Here is a 21,462-nt window from a genome sequence, read left to right on the forward strand (position 1 = left end):
ACAAACAGCTTGTCAGAGCTGGCTGTGTTTATCTCTATAGTGTCAGTCTGCTGCTCTCCCAGCCTCCTGCAGAACTCCAGTCCCCGCCTGCATCCCTTCCCTCCCTGCTGATTGGAGGGAAGGGACGGGGGCAGGGACCGGAGCTATGCAGGAGGCGGGGGAGCAGCTAAGACTGACACTACAGATGTAAACACAGCCTCACGGCATGGCTGTGATTTATGAGGGATTGCAGAGTGCAGGGGGACCTTAGTGGGGTTTGGGATAGCAACAGAGGCTGGGCTGTATAGGCAGATCCAGCCTCTGTATGCAGATAACATTCTTTAAACACACCTCGGGTTCTCTTTAAGCCTGCACACAAATTTTGAATGTTTTTACTCTGGACTTGAGGCTGTGATTGGGCCCTTTTCCTGAGCTGAACGGATGTGCTATTTGATTGCTTCTTATTGGCTTAACTGGATCATCACGTACTGTCCCTGGAGAACTTTTCTGCGGTTGAAATAATTCTAATACCAAAGTGTTTGCATCTGCCTTACAACCTATTGCTTCAAGATCTCTATATGGTGTCTGGACTCTTGGCGACCCATACCCATACTGGGGATGCTCAATGTGGTTTGTTTAGCTGGTCTGACATTCTGGTGGTAGGCTAAAGGGGGTCCCTAGGCCTTTTTTTTCCCCCCTTCAGATAGGTGGGGGTTATATGTGTGTTTTGGGTGGGTAACTTTGAAAGCTGTTTGGGCCTTGTAATAATTTTTATGGTTTCTTAAATTATCATTTAATACATTTTTCATAAGTGATAAACAATTCTAAGTTTTTATGTCGCTACTCATGAAGGGTAAATGTCTGATTTTTCTATGTTTTTTTTTTTTCATCATCATTATGATATGAGACTTTGCCAAGCTGTATTAATAAAACCATGCTGGCCACAAATTGTTATTCTCTCTGAGATATACAGAGAAGATGGGTGGTTAAGGGCCTTTATCCACTGGGAAGCATGATCGTGCTGCATTACGATAGCACAGCCCCTATATCCACGCATTAGGTTTGCACCATAACAATCGAGAAAGAATGAATTGTGGTAAAGGAAAATAAGCACTGCGATTTACATGTAAATCGTGGTGTTGTGATTGGCGAAATGGCTGCAATCCGCTTTTTTACCATATGTGGGGATGATGGAATAGGGAGAAGAGGCTAGACACTTCACTGACTTCCATTCAGTCTAACCAAGCAGCACCTGACATTCACACAGGGAGACTGTTCTGAAAACCCAGCAAATTGGGTAAAAACAAAAGAAGCTTTGTGCATTAGAAATTATGGTCACAAAATACGCATTAAAAAATACAGGCTGGAAACTAGAACTTTAACGTTTATGTACCCCCTTTTAAAAGATAAACCAGGTGTTCACAAGATATTAGGCAGAAGCCAGAATATAGTGATTCAGCAATTCTACATTAAGGAAACCTGCAGGTAGGAGTATACAGTGCATCTCAGCCTTACCTAGCTGGGTACAGTGCACTCCCTCTTTCCAGGCTTACTTGTATGTGGAAACAGGTCAGTCATCAACGCCTGCGTGATACAGCATGGAGACAAACTGACATTCACACTGAAAGTGTGGCCAGAATAACAATTAAGGGAGGTGGTGAGTTTAGCGGAACGGCAAGCTCAAGGCTGGCACTCTCTGATCCCACTTGATTAGAGCTTGAGGAACGTAGCAGATTTATGACTTCTAAATAGAACTTTTCTGGCTGCCTTGTAGCAGTGTGAGCAATTAATACTGTATGCTGTTTGGATAAATGTCCTGTAATTTGGTACTCTATATTGCGATTCACTACTGATGTCAATTTGAAGTTGGTGAAATAAGACCTCTATGCCTCGACATAAGATGGATTTCATGCAAATGAATCCAAGGTCTTGGCACTAACACACATAATGCATGGATGGGTCATGGAATTATGCAAAAATGTTCAAGTTCCGTTAAACAATGTGTGTTCTTTGGCTTGGCTAAATCTATGAACATTTGGTATATTCCAGATTTGAATGTCAGTAACTTTGATATAGCACTATTTCTAGCAGATTCATTTATTAGCTGTACACCATGCTTGTGCAGGATAGCTTTCAAAGCTTTAAAAAAAAATAGTTTCTTAGTTTGGAGTGTGTGTTGTACAGTTCAAGCGTTATATTGAATTGACTGGCAAGCAGAGGCATTTCTAGCACCTAATAGAGGAACCCCTGAAATACATTTACTCCATGAGCAGACCTTGCCTGAGCAAAAACATGTCTGTTTTGGTTGCACCGTAATTGATGGAAAATGCTTGTATTTGAGTTAGCCTTCCAATACCTTCTTTGGTGGAAAGGTGGGCATTCTGCAGTGTTCTCCCCAGGCTCTTTTAGCCGGGTGCTCCACCCGGCTAGTTCTGGTGAGCACCCGGCTGTCATCGATTCACCTACTCCTTTGCTGTAAGCAGAGTTTTGCACAGAAGCACTGGCCCTGCATTCTCTCATTTCGCCCCACCCGGCTACTTTTTCATGCTACCTGGCTGGAATAAATTTCTGGGGAGAACACTGTTCTGGTGTCTGTGAATTGGAAAATTACTGGCTGTACAATGCGAGGAAGTGTAGTACCCCATGCATTGCATTTTGTTAGACCTACACACTGCCTTATCATTATATAAATCTTGCCCAGAAGAGAATTATGCCTTCTCCTTATACAAAGGTGTCTGTTACAAGTATTGCAAGTTAATAAATGCCTGATTATTGAACAGCAGCAGACTGGGGGGCCAAAACCTAAACTACATGAATCTATGTCAGGCATGGGCAAACTCGGCCCTCCAGCTGTTATGGAACTACAAGTCCCACAATGCATTTGCCTTTGAGTCATGACTGTGGCTGTCAGACTCCTGCAATGCATTGTGGGACTTGTAGTTCCTTAACAGCTGGAGGGCCAAGTTTGCCCATGCCTGATCTATGTTCACACTGCAAGGCAACACAAAATGCAAGAACGGACAAACGCCAAATCCTTATAGGAACTGTTCGCACTGTCAGTCTGGAACCGATCCACCAATGCTTTAAAGATGTGTCACTAGCCCCTGGGCTAGTGATGCATTCTGTTGCTATATTGGAAGGGGCGGGGGGGGGGGGGGGGAGTTAAGGCTGACATGATGCATAACCGTGCATACTTGAGAAGAGTGAAAGGTGTGTGCTTCTGACCAGTTTCACCTGACTTGTATACTGGTTGCCTCAAGTCTAATGACTAATTTGAACTGACTCTCGTCTAATTAAAATGGCAAAGCGTTGCATACTACATTCGCCTACCAGATAATGCAGGATCTAAGGCTACCTCCCTGCCATTCCTGCAGGAGTTGGCCCACGCAAATGCTTGCATCTCAACAGGGGCGCCGCGTGTAGGCCTCCTTGTGCCCCCAAGAAATGAGGGGCAGCGCAAACACCCCCACACCACCCTGTTGAGATGCAAGTATTTGAGTGTGCCAAATCCTGCAGGAATGTCAGGGAGTTAGCCTTAGATCCTGCATTATCTGGTAGGCGAATGCAGTATGCAACGCTTTGCCATTTTAATTAGACCAGAGTCAGTTCAAATTAGTCATTAGACTTGAGGAAGCCAGAATATAAGTCAGGTGAAACGGGTCAGAAGCACACACCTTTCACTCTTCTCAAGTATGCATAACAGACCATTCACCCAGCAGATCTCGTACTACGCATCAAGGACTGATGTACGCACTCTGGATTCTCAGCAGGTCCCAACTGGCTTGGCTGCCTTGGCCAAGATCCATTATTCAGAGCTGGTCTTCCGAACCCCGTCTTTAAGTTCCACCATCAGTACTACCTTTACTGGAAACCACAAACATTCATAAGTGGGGTAATCATTGCTGATTGCCTACCTCTAAACCATGAACTGTTGGTAGTACTTGAGGACATAACAAGAAGCCCTGATCTAGAAGCTTAATTCTGCATTAGGTAATGAAACCACAAGATGATGGTAAGACCTAGAATGAGCGATTCCCTTTAAAAGTAGTAAACTGTTGTTTTTGAAGGTCTTGGGTGTTATGCCTTCAAGGCAGCTAGTGCCAATATTTTAAAAACTATGGTACTAAGTAATCCAAAATTCTATATTGCGTTTCCTAAGTACAGAAAATCATTAAGAGTTAAAGACAAGCAGTAGTTTTCATTATTAAAACATTTTTTTTCTTTGCAAAATTGTGACAGCTAGCCTTTAGAGGAGCCCAGAATAGCTCTGAGCACGTAGCGGCTTGCTATGTGATACAATAAGTGCCACTGCTGCAGTTCTCAGCTTGTCGCTAAAGTCAGCACAACTTTGTTTTGTACCGCACAGTCAGTTCCAAAATGATCCGTTATCTTTTCATCCTCCATTATCTTTGCCTTTCTTCTAGGTACACGTTTGCATCTGGGTCACCAGATAATATTAAGCAATGGAAATTCCCTGATGGAAGCTTTATTCAGAACCTTTCTGGCCACAATGCAATTATCAACACGCTGGCGGTGAACTCTGACGGCGTACTGGTATCTGGAGGTGATGAGCTGTTTGTGTTTTCCTTCTTTAGCGGGTCGATAAATATTGTGCTCATTGCGCAGTCAGTGATGAGCTAGTTGGCTTTCTTGTCTGATACCTCTCATTTGTGTGTTGCAGCTGATAACGGAACAATGCACCTGTGGGACTGGCGGACAGGTTATAATTTCCAGAGAATTCATGCTGCTGTTCAGCCGGGCTCTCTAGACAGTGAATCTGGCATATTTGCATGCACGTTTGACCAGTCAGAGGGCAGACTGATTACAGCCGAAGCCGATAAAACGATCAAGGTCTACAGAGAAGATGATACTGCGGTGGGTATTAATCTTGCTAGGGGCTGCCTTGCTGAAAGTACTCACTTTTTATTTTTGTGTGTGTGACAAGTTTTAGTGCTAATCTTAAACCTCTACTTCATTCCCTCATTTTGTCATAGAAGAAGAGACTTTTTTGGGACAAAACAATAATGTTGATGTAGGCCCTACTAATGTAAAAGAACTGCATGTTAAAATGGGTACAAGGAGTAGAATATTGGTAGTTACTGGTCTATTTTTCGCCATGTTAGTAGAACATCGGTAAATTTGGTGCCCACTGTACCACTGATATGTATTGCCGTCTGCTGTATCACCACCGTAATGTATAACCGCAGTGCCCGCCTTTGTTGCCCATTGTACCACCGCCGGTATGTATGGCCACCTTTGCAGTCTGCTGTAGTTCCCGTTGTACAACCACCATAGAGCCTGCCTATGGTGCCCACTGTACCATCACTGCTATGTATGGCCGCCGCTGTACCATCACTGCTATGTATGGCCGCCGCTGTACCATCACTGCTATGTATGGCCGCCGCTGTACCATCACTGCTATGTATGGCCGCCGCCGTACCATCACTGCTATGTATGGCCGCCGCCGTACCATCACTGCTATGTATGGCCGCCGCCGTACCATCACTGCTATGTATGGCCGCCGCCGTACCATCACTGCTATGTATGGCCGCCGCCGTACCATCACTGCTATGTATGGCCGCCGCCGTACCATCACTGCTATGTATGGCCGCCGCCGTACCATCACTGCTATGTATGGCCGCCGCCGTACCATCACTGCTATGTATGGCCGCCGCCGTACCATCACTGCTATGTATGGCCGCCGCCGTACCATCACTGCTATGTATGGCCGCCGCCGTACCATCACTGCTATGTATGGCCGCCGCCGTACCATCACTGCTATGTATGGCCGCCGCCGTACCATCACTGCTATGTATGGCCGCCGCCGTACCATCACTGCTATGTATGGCCGCCGCCGTACCATCACTGCTATGTATGGCCGCCGCCGTACCATCACTGCTATGTATGGCCGCCGCCGTACCATCACTGCTATGTATGGCCGCCGCCGTACCATCACTGCTATGTATGGCCGCCGCCGTACCATCACTGCTATGTATGGCCGCCGCCGTACCATCACTGCTATGTATGGCCGCCGCCGTACCATCACTGCTATGTATGGCCGCCGCCGTACCACCACTGCTATGTATGGCCGCCGCCGTACCACCACTGCTATGTATGGCCGCCGCCGTACCACCACTGCTATGTATGGCCGCCGCCGTACCACCACTGCTATGTATGGCCAAAATGCCAGCCTCCGGCACACTTTTTACCACTGCCACTTTATCAATGCTGCTATTTTTAGCTGAAATGCCTGTCTCTTGTGCCCCCTGTAGCCGCTGCAATTCGCCTGCCGATATACGCCTCCACTGCCCAAATTACCCCAAAGGTGCTGCCAATGCCACTTATTGTAGTGCCAGTTTACCAGACGTGCACCACCCCATACTACCTGATTCGCTACTGAGTACTGTGAATTTTAATTTAATTAAGTGATTGGTCCTCTCTAAATGGAGAGAGGAGTAAAAAATGGTTTGTGTAGCATTTATATATGTTATAGTCCCTTTTTATAAGATGCTGACATTTGCTTTATGTCATAGCACGTTGGCGTTCTATTCAATTCCTAACCTAGTTTTGGGCTTTACGCTGGGGACAGAAGTGGTAGTGACGTCCATTTTCGTAGATCCCTGGATAACCTGACATGTATTGAACCCCTTGTGTTTGTTTCAAACCTGAATGCCTTCATTTTTCTTTCATAGCTTTGTCCGCAGGCCTCTAATGAGACTCTGCTCAGCAGTCTTTCTTTTTAATTAGATTTATGGAGCGCTGCTGTCACCCGATAGAAAGATCACATTGAGTACTTTTTTTCATTTAAGCAGTCAGATAAATTATTGAAACAGCTCTATAACCAGCTGAATAAATGATTTCTCTGAACTTTTGTGATCCTCACTTAAGAACATTTCATGCCAGAGAGCAATCATTTATGCCTCCTTTTATATTTAGGATCTTGCAGGACATTATTTTCTGCACAGTGTGCCATCTACATTGAACACAATGTCATAGTGCAACAGTAAACCTTTAATAACATGTAATTATCCAGTGTGGCAGATGCTGTAGATAATACCGTATATACTCGCATACAAGCCGAATTTTTGACCCCCAAAATGGGGGTCAAAAGTTGGGGGGTCGGCTTGTATGCGAGTCTTCCCTGGTGGTCTAGTGGTGGTGGGTGGGTGGGTGGTCCGCGCCCCGCTCCCCCCTCCCCGCTCCCCCCCGGCCGCCGCTGCTAATACCTGTTTAGGCAGCGGCCGCTTCCTAATCCGCGTTCCTCTTCTTAAGTGTCTTCTCAGAGTATCACAGCAGCGCGCCCGGCGCTGCTGCTGTGACGATGCAGGGGGCAGGAAAGAGCGGTTCCCTTGGCAACGGCGATACAGATCGCCGCTATAGGGAGCCGCGCTCTTTCCTGCCCCCTGCATCGTCACAGCAGCAGCGCCGGGCGCGCTGCTGTGATACTCTGAGAAGAAACTTAAGAAGAGGAACGCGGATTAGGAAGCGGCCGCTTCCTAAACAGGTAATAGCAGCAGCGGGGGGCGGGGGGGCGGAGCACTACCTACCTATGCTGGGCACTAAACTGGGCACTATACTGGCTAAACTGGGCACTATACTGGCTAAACTGGGCACTATACTAGCTAAACTGGGCACTATACTAGCTAAACTGGGCACTATACTAGCTAAACTGGGCACTATACTGGCTAAACTGGGCACTTTACTGGCTAAACTGGGCACTATACTAGCTAAACTGGGCACTATACTAGCTAAACTGGGCACTATACTGGCTAAACTGGGCACTATACTGGCTAAACTGGGCACTATACTAGCTAAACTGGGCACTATACTGGCTAAACTTGGCACTATACTAACTAAACTGGGCACTTTACTAGCCATACTGGGGCACTATACTAGCTAAACTGGGCACTATACTAGCTAAACTGAGGCACTACCTACCCATACTGGGCGCTATACTGGCTATACTGGGCACTATACTGGCAATACTGGGCACTTTACTAGCTATACTGGACACTACCTACCTATACTGGGCACTATACTAGCTATACTGGGACACACTGGGGGGCTGCACCAATCCAGCATTTCCTACCCCCGGCTTATATGGGGGTCAATCATTTTTCCCTGTTTTTTCAGGGAAAAGTTGGGGGGTCGGCTTATATGCGGGTCGGCTTATATGCGAGTATATACGGTAATCCTTCCCTGAATGGCCATATTCCAGGTAGCCAGGAGGGCCAGAACATTACCTCTGCTTCTTGACTTTTCACGGCTTGTTGCATTGATGTCCTTGGTGCACTTTTGGCTATTGATTGCTTCCTGCTGGCTCCTGATCGTTACTTTGTCCAACAATGAAAAGATGAAGACATTCAGATAGATGTACCCACTAGGCCGAAAAATATCTCTACAAGAAAATATGCAATGTAGAAAATTGTGAAAATCACTTCTCTGCAAGTGGAAATGAAGCTTTATGCTAGTTCATATTATGTGAATTGCATATTATGTGCTGTATAACAATTGTGTAACGTTATTTCACAGCCTTTTCAATTTCTATCGAGTGTACAAGTTTTTGCTTATGTTGTAACCATAGATGTTGCGCAGGGAACCAAAATTGAATTGAGATTTTTTTTTTCTACCCTTTCTTCCCCATTCTCATAAAACACTCACAGATGTAAATTGTTCTGGGAGCTGGGGAGCGTACATTTGAAAACTCTGTGCACAAATTTGGGCATGGGCGAAAAAAATTGGTTAACGGCACATACTATAAAATATATATTTCACTATGACTTAACCTCTCCCTACTCTCAAACAGAACCCTCCCCTGGTGGGGAACGTATAACCCTCCAGCCCTAGGGCACCCTCAGTAGGCAGTAGCAGTGTTGGGGATCCTATTCCAAGGACTCCTTGCTCAATAGGTGCTGGCTTACTGAACAGGAAGAGCTGAGATTTGAACCCAGGTCTCCTGTATCAGAGGCAGAGCCCTTAACCTAATTCAGCCCTCTGCACTCAAAACTCATTCTCAACAAGCTGCAACTCTAGTGACAGTTAAAAGCAACTCAATTGCAAAAACTGAGTATCTTAGCTTCCAAAGTGGACTGCAGCAGCATTTTGTACTAGATCATGGAGTAATAGGTAATGCAATATTTGAATGCATTTGTGCTTGTTTCCAGAAAAAAAGAAAAGCAATAAATGGATATTGTGCAGAAAAAAGAAAATCCATATCACTTGTGATTGTAAGATCAGATGATCAGGAATGGAATTTATGTTGAACTGGCAATGTGTTGCAATAAGCCAGCCTGACATATACTTTGTGATCTTCTTGTACATTGGAACTCCAAAAAGTCTTTAGGCCTCTTTCATATGGGAGGCTGAACTATGTGCTTGTCAGGCAGCCAGCTGTGAGCACAATTTGGCTGAAATTACCGTATTTTTCGGACTATAAGACGCTCCGGACTATAAGACGCACCTAGGTTTAGAGGGCAAAAATCAGGAAAAAAAAAACTACTAAACCTACTTGCGTCCATAGTGCAGGAGTGTCTTATGGACCCCCTTCCCATGTCTCTATCTAAGTAAGTCTGCCCAGCTACACTAACCATAGCTGCCCCCACCAAATACACACTACACTACACTTCACTAACCCTGATGCCTCCCCCCTTCAGCTACACTACACAAACCACCGCTTCTCCCCTTCCCCACCCCCCACCAGCTACATTAACTAACCAGTACAAGAATATTGCAGATCTCACCAGTCTGGGTGACAGCAGCTTCTTCCAAAAGTAGCTGGGTCCAGTGTGGGTATCCAGGCTGTAAATGCTAAGGAGGTCCACAGTGGGCTCAAGCAGCCGGCATAGCAGCAGCCATGGTAATGACTGGCAATGCTTGTGGCTGGCTGTGATTTTTTTTCTGTCCCTGCATCAGCGCAATCTTTCCTAGGGGCATAGCAAGAGCCGCTGTGATCACCGGCATGACTGATGTTTTTCTGTCCCTTCATCAGCGCGAACCAAAGTTTTCTAGCTGCATAGCAGGTGCCGCTGTGATGACCGGCATGGCTTCGCTTGCTTTCTTTCCCTCCATCTGCCCGTGCATCTGCCCCGCTTAACGCTGTATAGCAGGAACCGCTGTGATGACCGGCATGGCTTCGCTGGCTTTCTTTCCCTCCATCTGCGCGTGCGCGCTAAAGGAAGACGCTTCAGTGCGATCCAAAGTTTCCAAGTTGCCGCCGTGACTTTGTACCTTCATCACCAGCACGATTCTGGCAGGGAAATACCATAGATCTTCAGCCGCTATAATGGCAATGTCCTCAGAGGCTTCCATACTGGCGCCCTCTCATGACCTGCCACACACGTGCGCCGGGGACACCCAATACACAAAGCAGTACGGAAGCCTCTGAGGACATTGCCGTTATAGCGGCTGAAGATCTATGGTGTTTCCCTGCCAGAATCGTGCTGCTGATGAAGTGACGGCGATCATCACAGCGGCAACTAGAAAACTTTGGATCGCGGTAAAGCGGGGCAGATGGAGGGAAAGAAAGCCAGCGAAGCCATGCCGGTCATCACAGCTATGCAGTGCTTAAGCGGGGCAGATGCACGGGGAGATGGAGGGAAAGTAAGCCAGAGAAGCCATGCCGGTCATCACAGCGGCACCTGCTATGCAGCTAGAAAACTTCGGTTCGCGCTGATGAATGGACAGAAAAACATCAGTCACGCCGGTGATCACAGCGGCTCTTGCTATGCCCCTAGGAAAGATTGCGCTGATGCAGGGACAGAAAAACATCACAGCCAGCCACAAGCATTGCCAGTCATTACCATGGCTGCTGCTATGCTGCTCAGAGACGCCACCCCGGACCTCATTAGGATTACCGGTAATTACAGCTCAAAAAAGACGGGTGGCAGAATAGGAAAAACTGCTACATTTGGACTATAAGACGCAGTAACTTTTTCTCCCTACTTTTGGGGGAGAAAAAGTGCGTCTTATAGTCCGAAAAATACGGTATATGGTGGAAACCTCAGTGCTGGTAAATGGATCCAGTACAAAATGCAGCTACTGTCCATTTTGGAAGCTAAGATCCTTAGTTTTTTTCAATTTAGCTGCTTTTAATTGTTACTAGAGTTCCAGCTTGCTGAGAATGAGTTTTGAGTGTAGGGGGGTAATGATTGTGTGAGACTGCAATCACACAGCTGTTAATATGCTGTCCGTTAAACGATGAAAAAAAAACTAGCTTTGCTTACCTGGGGTTTCTTCCAGCCCCTAGAGGTCACGTCTATCCTTTGCCGCAGCTCCGGTCTTCTCTCTGCTCTCGTGGGCAGGCTCTGAAGTATCGCTGACCCCCGATGTCATTAGGAACATACTGAACCCCCAGAGATGTGGGCGCATGCATGTGCAGAAGATGCTGACCCATCGGGTGTCTGCAATACTTCAGAACCTGTCAGCAGCAACAAAGAGAAGCCCAGAGCTGCGGCGAGGGACAGTCGTGACCTCTAGGGGCTGGTAGAAGCCTCAGGCAAGTAATGCTAGGGTTTTTTTTTCACCCGTATCGGATCTCCTTTAACCTCCTTGGCGGTTATCCCGAGCTAGGGTCGGGGCGGAAAACCGCAGCTAAGCGTGGTTATTCCGACCTCTGCTCAGGGTAGCCGCCGGAGGCTGTATGCAGAGCAATGCGCGCAGCAGGAGCGTTTCTACATACCTCCCGGGGATCCTGGCGTCGGCCGGCATTCTTCTTCCTCTCCTACGGGGCTCTGCTTCCTGCTGGTGAGATCGCCGACTGTCGTCATTTCACTTTAGAGTGGCAGCGCCACCCGGAGGATGGAGGCTTAACTGCAGCGCTGGAGCCAGGGAGGTGAGTGATTCAAAAACTGCTGCAGATCTCCCTGGCAGCATGATTTTTTCCAGGTTTTAGGGTGTGAAAGGGTGCAAAAAAATTGCACCACTTTTAGACCCTAAAATCCGGAAAGAATCAGAACGCCAAGGGGGTTAAGCAAAGTCTGTTATGTTTCAGCGTAACCCAAACAATGTCCTTTTCTACCACATAAGGGCGGCTTAAAAAAATAAAATAAACATTCCAGCCCTGGTTTGTTGTATCACTTATGAAATTCCCACTGTAGATGCTTAGAGATCTCTCGTGATACCCATAGTTATGACAGAAGCAGTATTTGGCCATCTTTGAAAGCAGATTATATAAGTAAGCGAAAATCGGCAACTGCAATTACTGATATAACTATGGTGGTTATTTTTAACACATCCTTTAACAAGTTCCACCTTTATGTTTGCATTTTGGCAGCAATGTTTGGCAAAGTACAATTATCCTTTAAGACATATGATGGATAAGCTACATTGTGCTTTAATTGAGGAAGTTGTTCTAGCTGTTAACACTTTCATGCTCTTTGCTTTTTCAGACCGAAGAAACTCACCCAGTCAGTTGGAAACCTGAAATTATCAAGCGGAAAAGATTTTAATAAGCTGCATCTGTATTTTTTTTTCTTTTGTACATTTCCTTTTTGTTTATCACAGTTTGACAAAGCATGGATTCTGTTTCTAGCGTTCAGCATAATTTTGGCTGTGGCTTTGTCTTTCATCATTGTATTAAAATACATCCTGTTATGGCTATTCATCCTGGGATCCCTGGAAGCTGTCACGCTTTTTTCCTTGAAGAAAACCTATTAAAGTCAGAGACTTCCCCATCTAAGGAACCAAACTTTGTGGCTTTGTCCATCTTCCTTTTTTTTTTTGGTTTTTGAAGAATCCAAGCTCGTTAAGGAAGGCTTATTAACGGGGAAGCTCCATTAAGACACAAGAGCGGCCGCTGCCTGTACCACACAGTCCATTGTTCTCCGAGTCCTGAAATATCTCCCCTGTTGTACAGAATTACTGTATTCCACCAGGTGACATCATTACCTTTTTCATTTTTAACAAGCTGAAGATCGATGTTCCGTGCAGCCGCCCCGATGTTTTCTCTGTAAATGTTTTATATTCCCTTCTCCATCCCAATAAAAGCGAGATACGAGTGGACTGGAGTCTTATGCCGACATGTTAACTGGCTGCTGAGATTTAGAATTTATAGATTGTGAGGTGATTTGCTGGCTAAAACTAAATCCGGATTGCAGATACTTGGATAGATCTTTTTACATAGTAGCAGATTTTAGCAGTTGAAGGGTTAAAAAGCTATTTTAGGAGGATTTTTATCTTTTGACCTGTGTGAAATGTTCTCAACTCTGTGTAGTAGCTAAAGTACAACTGATCCTAGGCAAAGCTACCTAAGGTAAGCACAGAGGTATGTCCACCCTGGGTCTACATACCTCTGTGCGTTGTCTGGTCCTCTCCATTCTCACCAACCCTCTTACTTTCCCTCCAGCCCCTGTAATCACTCCTTAAAAGGGACACTTAAGTCAAACAAAAAAAAAATGAGTTTTACTCACCTGGGGCTTCCAATAGCCCCCTGCAGCTGTCCGGTGCCCTCGCCGTCTCCCTCCGATCCTCCTGGCCCCGCCGGCAGCCACTTCCTGTTTCGGTGACAGGAGCTGACAGGCTGGGGACGCGAGTGATTCTTCGCGTTCCTGGCCACAATAGCGTCATCTATGCTGCTATAGCATATATCATATACCATATAGCAGCATAGAGGGTGCTAATGTGTCTGGGAACGCGAAGAATCACTCGCGTCCCCAGCCTGTCAGCTCCTGTTACCGAAACAGGAAGTGGCTGCCGGCGGGGGCCAAGAGGATCGGAGGGAGACGGCGAGGGCACCGGACAGCTGCAGGGGGCTATTGGAAGCCCTGGGTGAGTAAAACTCATTTTTTTTGTTTGACTAAAGTGTCCCTTTAAGTCATATTTTCTGACAGAAAGAGGTAGACTTGCTGTGATGTTCCCTCCTCTTCGCTGCCCCATTCACTCCCCTTAAAGACTACCTGTGGAAATCCCGCACATGCTCTGTACAGATTATGGGCTGGACTGATGACATCATAAGGCTTGTCTTGGTACAGCATTTGGGGAAGAAGTGAGAAACCGTGCAGAGGCACAGCAGAGTGATTATACAGATAAGAAACCTGAGACAGCATGCTATAATTCTTACCCCAAATGTCTGCCTGCCTGGATCTGATTACATCTCTTTTCAGAAGTGTGTGTGTGTGTGTGTGTGTGTGTGTGTGTGTGTGTGTGTGTGTGTGTGTGTGTGTGTGTGTGTGTGTGTGTGTGTGTGTGTGTGTGTGTGTGTGTGTGTGTGTGTGTGTGTGTGTGTGTGTGTGTGTGTGTGTGTGTGTGTGTGTGTGTGTGTGTGTGTGTGTGTGTGTGTGTGTGTGTGTGTGTGTGTGTGTGTGTGTTGGTGGAGTCATGACATCAACCTCCAGCATCTTTTGCACCCATGGCTAGAAAAGAAATTTTTTTTGCCAGTGCCGGATTTCATATGGTGCAGGGATTTCAAGCCCATATGTGTAATACAGACCCTGGGGGTGAGAAAATCATACTTTATTATGTGTGATTTAACCTCCTTGGCGGTTATCCCGAGCTAGGGTCGGGGCGGAAAACAGCAACCAAGAGCGGTAATCCCGACATCTGCTCGGGGTAGCCGCCGGAGGCTGAATGCAGAGCAATGAGCGCAGCAGGAGCGTCTCTACATACCTCCCAGGGATCCCGACGTCGGACGCCATTCTTTTTCTGTCTTGGGGGGGGGGGGGGGGGGAAAGAGTGTGTCTGCATCCTCATGGTGGGATTGGATCGCCGGCTATCGTCATGGTGACAGCAGGCAATCTCACTTTAGAGTTGCAGCGCCACCCGGAGGATAGAGGCATAACTGCAGCACTGGAGCCAGGGAGGTGAGTGATTACTGGGGCTTTGCAGATCTCCCTGGCAGCATGATTTTTTCCAGGTTTTAGGGGCTGAAAGGGTGCAAATTGTACTGCTTTTAGACCCTAAAATCCAGAAAGAATGATACCGCCAAGGGGGTTAATATATCTTGGCAACTTGCCTGCTGTCCTGCTGATATTCTGCCTCTAATACTTTCAGCCATAGACTCTGAACAAGCATGCAGCAGATCAAATTAGATTAGCTGCATGCTTGTTTCTGGTGTGATTAAGCCACTACTGCAGCCAAATAGATCAGCAGGGCTGCTAGGCAACTGGAATTGTTTAACAGGAAATAAATATGGCAGCCTCCATATCACTCTCACCTCGGGTTCACTTTTACTCTCTTGCTCACTATTGGTTTACCTGTGACTGGAAGTCTTTTTGTCATCTCTCCCTTAAGATAGTACATAACTTAGACTAACAGATAGAATGTAGACTGAAAGCACCTTACATAGAGACCTCAAGCTCTCCAGATTTTAGTTGGAACCAATCAAAGTAGACCTATGGGAGCCTCAATTTTTGACTGTTTAAAGTTGCAAGCCCTGAGACTGTTACCCTCTCATTGATGCTGTTGGTGCACTGCCTATACACATGATTTGCATGCTTTTCCTGGTAAGTAAATGATTGGTGAAAGCAGGTGATGTGTGACCCCTACAGAGACTGCACCTTTAAATTCAGCAGTGACCGCCATTATGCTTTCTGACAGGTTCCCTTTAAATATGATCTTAATTAGGTTTGCTTAGCACTGTGTGTATAAGGTTAAAGCTTTATGCCACAGGACAGGAAATAGTGAATGATCCCCATTTTCCAGCCAAACCGCAGTGTCATAAAATGGAAAATGATGCAACACCGAAGGCAGCTACACTTTAAAACATTATCTAAACAAAACAGATTTTCTAAATGTTAATTATGTTCAGTAGTTCTACAAGGATATTTACAATTGGGACACTTGGATGAATGAAGTCTGAGGTCCATAAAGCATGCACATCAATGGGAGTATCACAAGTCAAATTATACTGCCATCAGCCAAGGGGAAGAATGTGTGGCAGCAGATGCCAGGGAAAGCCACGCAATCAGAGCCCTGAGAAGCTGGCACATGGTCTTCATTACAGACCTCTTCCTAGTATAAATTGTCTGCTGCTGCATCCTTTGCTTGGAGAATGTAGAGTACCTCGGAACTCATTTTATTTGGAAGAGTCTTTACAGTTAGGAAGTGTCCAGACTGAGCAGCTGTTCCAGGCATGAAATAAGGAATGATTACTTGCAACCTGAAAACCATGTTGGCAATAGCAGTTTCCCTATTTTTAGCTTTCCTTTATTTAAAAGAGAAAAAAAGAAAACAACTTTGCCTTCTGAAAACGATAGGTATTTGCAAATGCTCAGTTTCACATATCCAAGTGGTTGCTTCTATACTGCATCACTTTACTTCACTGAATATGCAGATCATTCCATTATGTCCTTAAAGTGGATCCGAGATGAAAAACTACCTATAACACGTTACTTCTCTATATATCTTATCTAAAGTTTAGATAGTTTACACAGCATATCTAGCTGCCAATAGCTTCAGCAGTTTATGATTATTTATTCCTGTGATACAATGAGGGCAGCCATGTTCTGTTTGTCACAGGCTGAGGGCTGCAGATGCTATCAGTTTGCCTGTGTGTAAATTAAGTCCCCTCCTCCCCTCTGCCTCTGAAATCTCTGGCTAGTAACCTCTTCCTCCTCCTACCCAGACTGAGCTCCCATAAGCCCTTTAAATGGGATGGGTTGGAAAGTCTGTATTCCACTGTGCTCAAGATTTAGATATCATGCATGGTTAATATAAGGCCAAAAGCTTTCACTCACACAGTCCTCCGGAAGAAGGAATAAAATTACATGCTCACTCGGCTTATCCGTTCAGACCTAACCCCAGTGCACTTGGGGGGTCCCTTTATGGCGACCGCTAGCACCGCCGATTGGCGTTGTTACTTATGTGCCAGAAGTTTGCTTACTTCACTGATTGTTTCTTTTACGCAGGTGTTCAGGCATTCAGGATAGTTGCTGTAAGCCTGGCAGTGCGACCTCGCTGCCAGGTCCACGTCACACGCCGGTCCGGTCCTGCGGCTAGGGATGATGCAGATCTCCCGCAGTCTCTCTTGCTACGGTGGCCTGGATGTAGCAAAATTATCCAACGCGTTTCATCAAATAGCTTTGACTTTCTCAAGGCAATAGGAATTAGAAAGGTTCCATACTCCCTCTTGTGAGCATATTTATAATGGTCAGCATTGCAGTTTCAAAACTCCTTCACAGGTTTATTAAACAAGCACTTCTTTAAAAAGATTATCAATAAAAAAATCATGTTCTGGTACAAAAATATGCATGGTAAGATCTTAAAAATGGATTTGAGAAAAAAATAAAATAAAAAAAGTGCCTGCTATAATAATCTCATCCACAAGATGGCAGTATGGAATAATCCTGTGAAGTTTTGAAACTGCGATGCTGACCATTGGAGGGGACATGCTGGGAGCTTGGGGCTGGAGGAAGCCCTGGGTAAGTAGCGCTTATTTTGATAAATTTGCCTGATAGCTCCTTTAAAGAGAAACCGTGATCAACAATTGAACTTCATCCCAATCAGTAGCTGATACTCCCTTTTACATGAGAAATCTATTCCCTTTAACACAGAGATCATCGGGGGGCTCTGTATGGCTGATATTGTGGTGAAATCCCTCCCAAAAGAAACTGAGGACCATTGTCCTGGCAGTTTCCTGTCTGTGAACCTCGTTGCATTGTGAGAAATAGCTGTTTACAGCTGTTTCCAACTGCCAAAAAAGCAAGCAGCAGCTACATCACCTGCCAGCAGTAAAAATGTCACCATGTGATGAATGTCAGAATGTAAATCGGATTTGAAAGATTTTACTATGAACAAACACTGACTAAATAATTTATACATAATTATTGTAAAAATGGAGCACTTTTTTTTTATTACATTATTTTTACTGGAGTTCCTCTTTAAGGTTAAAACACCTGCGGGCTGAATTGGTTAAACATTGTACAAGGGACATTATTTAAATGTAATAACCAGGACAAATGGGCAAATAAAATGTATGGGTTTTATCAACAGTAGCACTTTTTATTATTAAACTATAAAGGCTAAAAACTGAAATAATTTTTTTTTTTAAATGGATTCTTTTTATTCCCTTTAAAATACATAGGAAATAAAATAATTCTTAGCAAAAAGTATCACCCAAAAGAAAGCCTTATTTGTGGTGAAAAAAAAACAATATATAGATCATTTTGGTGTGATAAGTAAGTAGCAAGGTATTGGCGAATGAATGGGAGGAGTGATATGTGAAATAACACTGGTGGTATGAGATTGACTTTTTAACACGCTCTGTTGTATTTCTGCAGTTCTGGATGCTCTCTCTCAGTAGAAGGAGGAGGTGAGTTGAGTCAGGTAGTCAGTGCAAGCAGGTAGATATTGAATGTAGTGCCTTCCTAGCTCCTCCCTACCTACATCATTCATTTTAGGCAGTAATGATTTAGGTTTAGGAGAATTGTGGACAGCTTGTCTTTGTAATACAATTGCACAGTCATCTCAATAGGTAATTGAAATAGAGGAGGCAGGCAGGTAAATGCATTTATTGTAAAAAGTACCAAGCTGCAATGCACAAAAGTTTGTGTAGTGCTAACTAATGCATATTTACAACTGTATGCATAAAAGATGGGAGGATGAGCAGGTGCTTTAACCACTTGAGGACCTAGGGCTTTTTACCCCTTAAAGGGATACTGTAGGGGGGTCGGGGGAAAATGAGCTGAACTTACCCGGGGCTTCTAATGGTCCCCCGCAGACATCCTGTGCCCGTGCAGCCGCTCACCGATGCTCTGGCCCCGCCTCCGGTTCACTTCTGGAATTTCTGACTTTAAAGTCCGAAAACCACTGCGCCTGCGTTGCCGTGTCCTCGATCCCGCTGATGTCATCAAGAGCACACAGCGCAGGCCCAGTATGGTCTGTGTCTGCGCAGTACACTCCTGGTGACATCAGCGGGAGCGAGGACACGGCAACGCAGGCGCAGTGGTTTTCTGACTTTAAAGTCAGAAATTCCAGAAGTGAACCGGAGGCGGGGCCGGAGCATTGGGGAGTGGCTGCGCCAACACGGGATGTCTGCGGGGGACCATTAGAAGCCCCGGGTAAGTTCAGTTCATTTTCCCCCAACCCCACTACAGTATCCCTTTAAAGGGAAGATTCAAGCAACATAAAAAAATGAGTTTCACTTACCTGGGGCTTCTACCAGCCCCATGCAGCCATCCTGTGCCCTTATTGTCACTCACTGCTGCTCCAGTCCCCCACTGGCAGCTTGCCGACCTCGGAGGTTGGCGGGACGCATTGCGTACATTTTTACGCATTCCCGCTAGTGCAGGAACATTAACACATACATTTTTACGCGTTACTGGTTTAATGCGTACATTTTTACGCATTGAACCAGTAACGCGTAAAAATATGTGTTAATGTTCCTGCACTAGCGGGAATGCGTAAAAATGTACGCAATGCGTCCCGCCGACCTCCGAGGTCGGCAAGCTGCCAGTGGGGGACTGGAGCAGCAGTGAGTGACAATAAGGGCACAGGATGGCTGCATGGGGCTGGTAGAAGCCCCAGGTAAGTGAAACTCATTTTTTTATTTTGCTTGGACATTCCCTTTAAGGACCGGCCACTTTTTTTCCATTCAGACCACTGCAGCTTTCACGGTTTATTGCTCGCTTATACAACCTACCACCTAAATGAATTTTGGCTCCTTTTCTTGTCACTAATACAGCTTTCTTTTGGTGCTATTTGATTGCTCCTGCGATTTTTACTTTTTATTATATTCATCAAAAAAGACATGAATTTTAGCAAAAAAATGATTTTTTTAACTTTCTGTGCTGACATTTTTCAAATAAAGTAAAATTTCTGTATACATGCAGCGCGGAAAATGTGGACAAACATGTTTTGGATAAAAAAAAACCCATTCAGTGTATATTTATTGGTTTGGGTAAAAGTTATAGGCCTCGATTCATAAAAGTGCCTGCGAGCGGGGAAAGTCGAGCGGGGAAACACCGCTGTCGGTATTTCCGCCTTCAGGGTGGTAATTCATAAAAATTTAGCTAGTTGTGACAGGTGTGCAGAGATACTCCGCTGTAGGCAGGCGTTAGGCTGTTGGGAGACATGCGGAAACAGGAGAAGCAGGCGGAATCCCTCCGTGCGGTGTTCTCTCTGCAGCTGCTTGGGAGGTCTGTCCCATTCACTGCAACGGATTCCGCACGCTTCTCGCCACATCAGAGGTAGCGGTAATACCCGTCCGCATACCGCTACCTCTAATCTTTATGAATTGACATTTGTTACTTTTGCTGTGATAATCACTGCGCAAGGCGGTGATTTATCACTCTGCTCGTGGATGTCGGCTTTTCATGCGGAAAAAGCCTTTATGAATACAGATTTGGCTGTGTGGTCGGTAAAGTGAGCCGTTTTCAGCATTTCCTCATGCGGAAATGCTTTATGAATCGAGGCCATAGTGTTTACAAACTGGTGCAAAAAGTGAATTTTCCCATTTTCAAGCATCTATGACTTTTCTGACCCCCTGTCATGTTTCATGAGGGGCTAGAATTCCAAGATAGTATAAATACCCCCCAAATGACCCCATTTTGGAAAGAAGACATCCCAAAGTATTCACTGAGAGGCATAGTGAGTTCATAGAAGATATTATTTTTTGTCACAAGTAAGCGGAAAATGTCACTTTGTGACAAAAAAAAAAAAGTTTCCATTTCTTCTAACTTGCGACAAAAAAAAATGAAATCTGCCACGGACTCACCATGCCCCTCTCTGAATACCTTGAAGGGTCTACTTTCCAAAATGGGGTCATTTGTGGGGTGTGTTTACTGTCCTGACATTTTGGGGGGTGCTAAATTGTAAGCACCCCTGTAAAGCCTAAAGGTGCTCATTGGACTTTGGACCCCTTAGCGCAGTTAGGCTGCAAAAAAGTGCCACACGTGGTATTGCCGTACTCAGGAGAAGTAGTATAATGTGTTTTGGGGTGTATTTTTACACATACCCATGCTGGGTGGGAGAAATATCTCTGTAAATGACAATTTGTTAATTTTTTTTACACACAATTGTCCATTTACAGAGATCTTTCTCCCACTCAGCATGGGTATGTGTAAAAATACACCCCAAAACACATTATACTACTTCTCCTGAGTACGGCGATACCACATGTGTGGCACTTTTTTGCACTCTAACTGCGCTAAAGGGCCCAAAGTCCAATGAGTACCTTTAGGATTTCACAGGTCATTTTGAGAAATTTCGTTTCAAGACTACTCCTCACGGTTTAGGGCCCCTAAAATGCCAGGGCAGTATAGGAACCCCACAAATGACCCCATTTTAGAAAGAAGACACCCCAAGGTATTCCGTTAGGAGTATGGTGAGTTCATAGAAGATTTTATTTTTTGTCACAAGTTAGCGGAAAATGACACTTTGTGAAAAAAAACTATTAAAATCAATTTCCGCTAACTTGTGACAAAAAATAAAATCTTCTATGAACTCGCTATACTCCTAACGGAATACCTTGGGGTGTCTTCTTTCTAAAATGGGGTCATTTGTGGGGTTCCTATACTGCCCTGGCATTTTAGGGGCCCTAAACCGTGAGGA

The 21,462-nt window shown here is 45.3% G+C and overlaps 1 protein-coding gene across 1 annotated transcript in view; it reads left to right on the forward strand.

Moving 5' to 3' along the window:
- The window catches only part of PLRG1 (pleiotropic regulator 1), an 80,336-nt gene extending 67,358 nt beyond the window's left edge, over positions 1-12,978 (forward strand). The window contains exons 13-15 of the mRNA XM_068269550.1: positions 4,404-4,543; positions 4,661-4,854; positions 12,366-12,978. Coding sequence (XP_068125651.1) covers positions 4,404-4,543; positions 4,661-4,854; positions 12,366-12,425 — 394 coding nt within the window. The 3' untranslated portion in view covers positions 12,426-12,978. The remainder of the gene's footprint in view (positions 1-4,403; positions 4,544-4,660; positions 4,855-12,365) is intronic.
- Positions 12,979-21,462: the final 8,484 nt, after the last annotated feature.

This window comes from Hyperolius riggenbachi, chromosome 1, assembly GCF_040937935.1.
Source record: "Hyperolius riggenbachi isolate aHypRig1 chromosome 1, aHypRig1.pri, whole genome shotgun sequence".
Lineage (NCBI taxonomy): Eukaryota > Metazoa > Chordata > Amphibia > Anura > Hyperoliidae > Hyperolius > Hyperolius riggenbachi.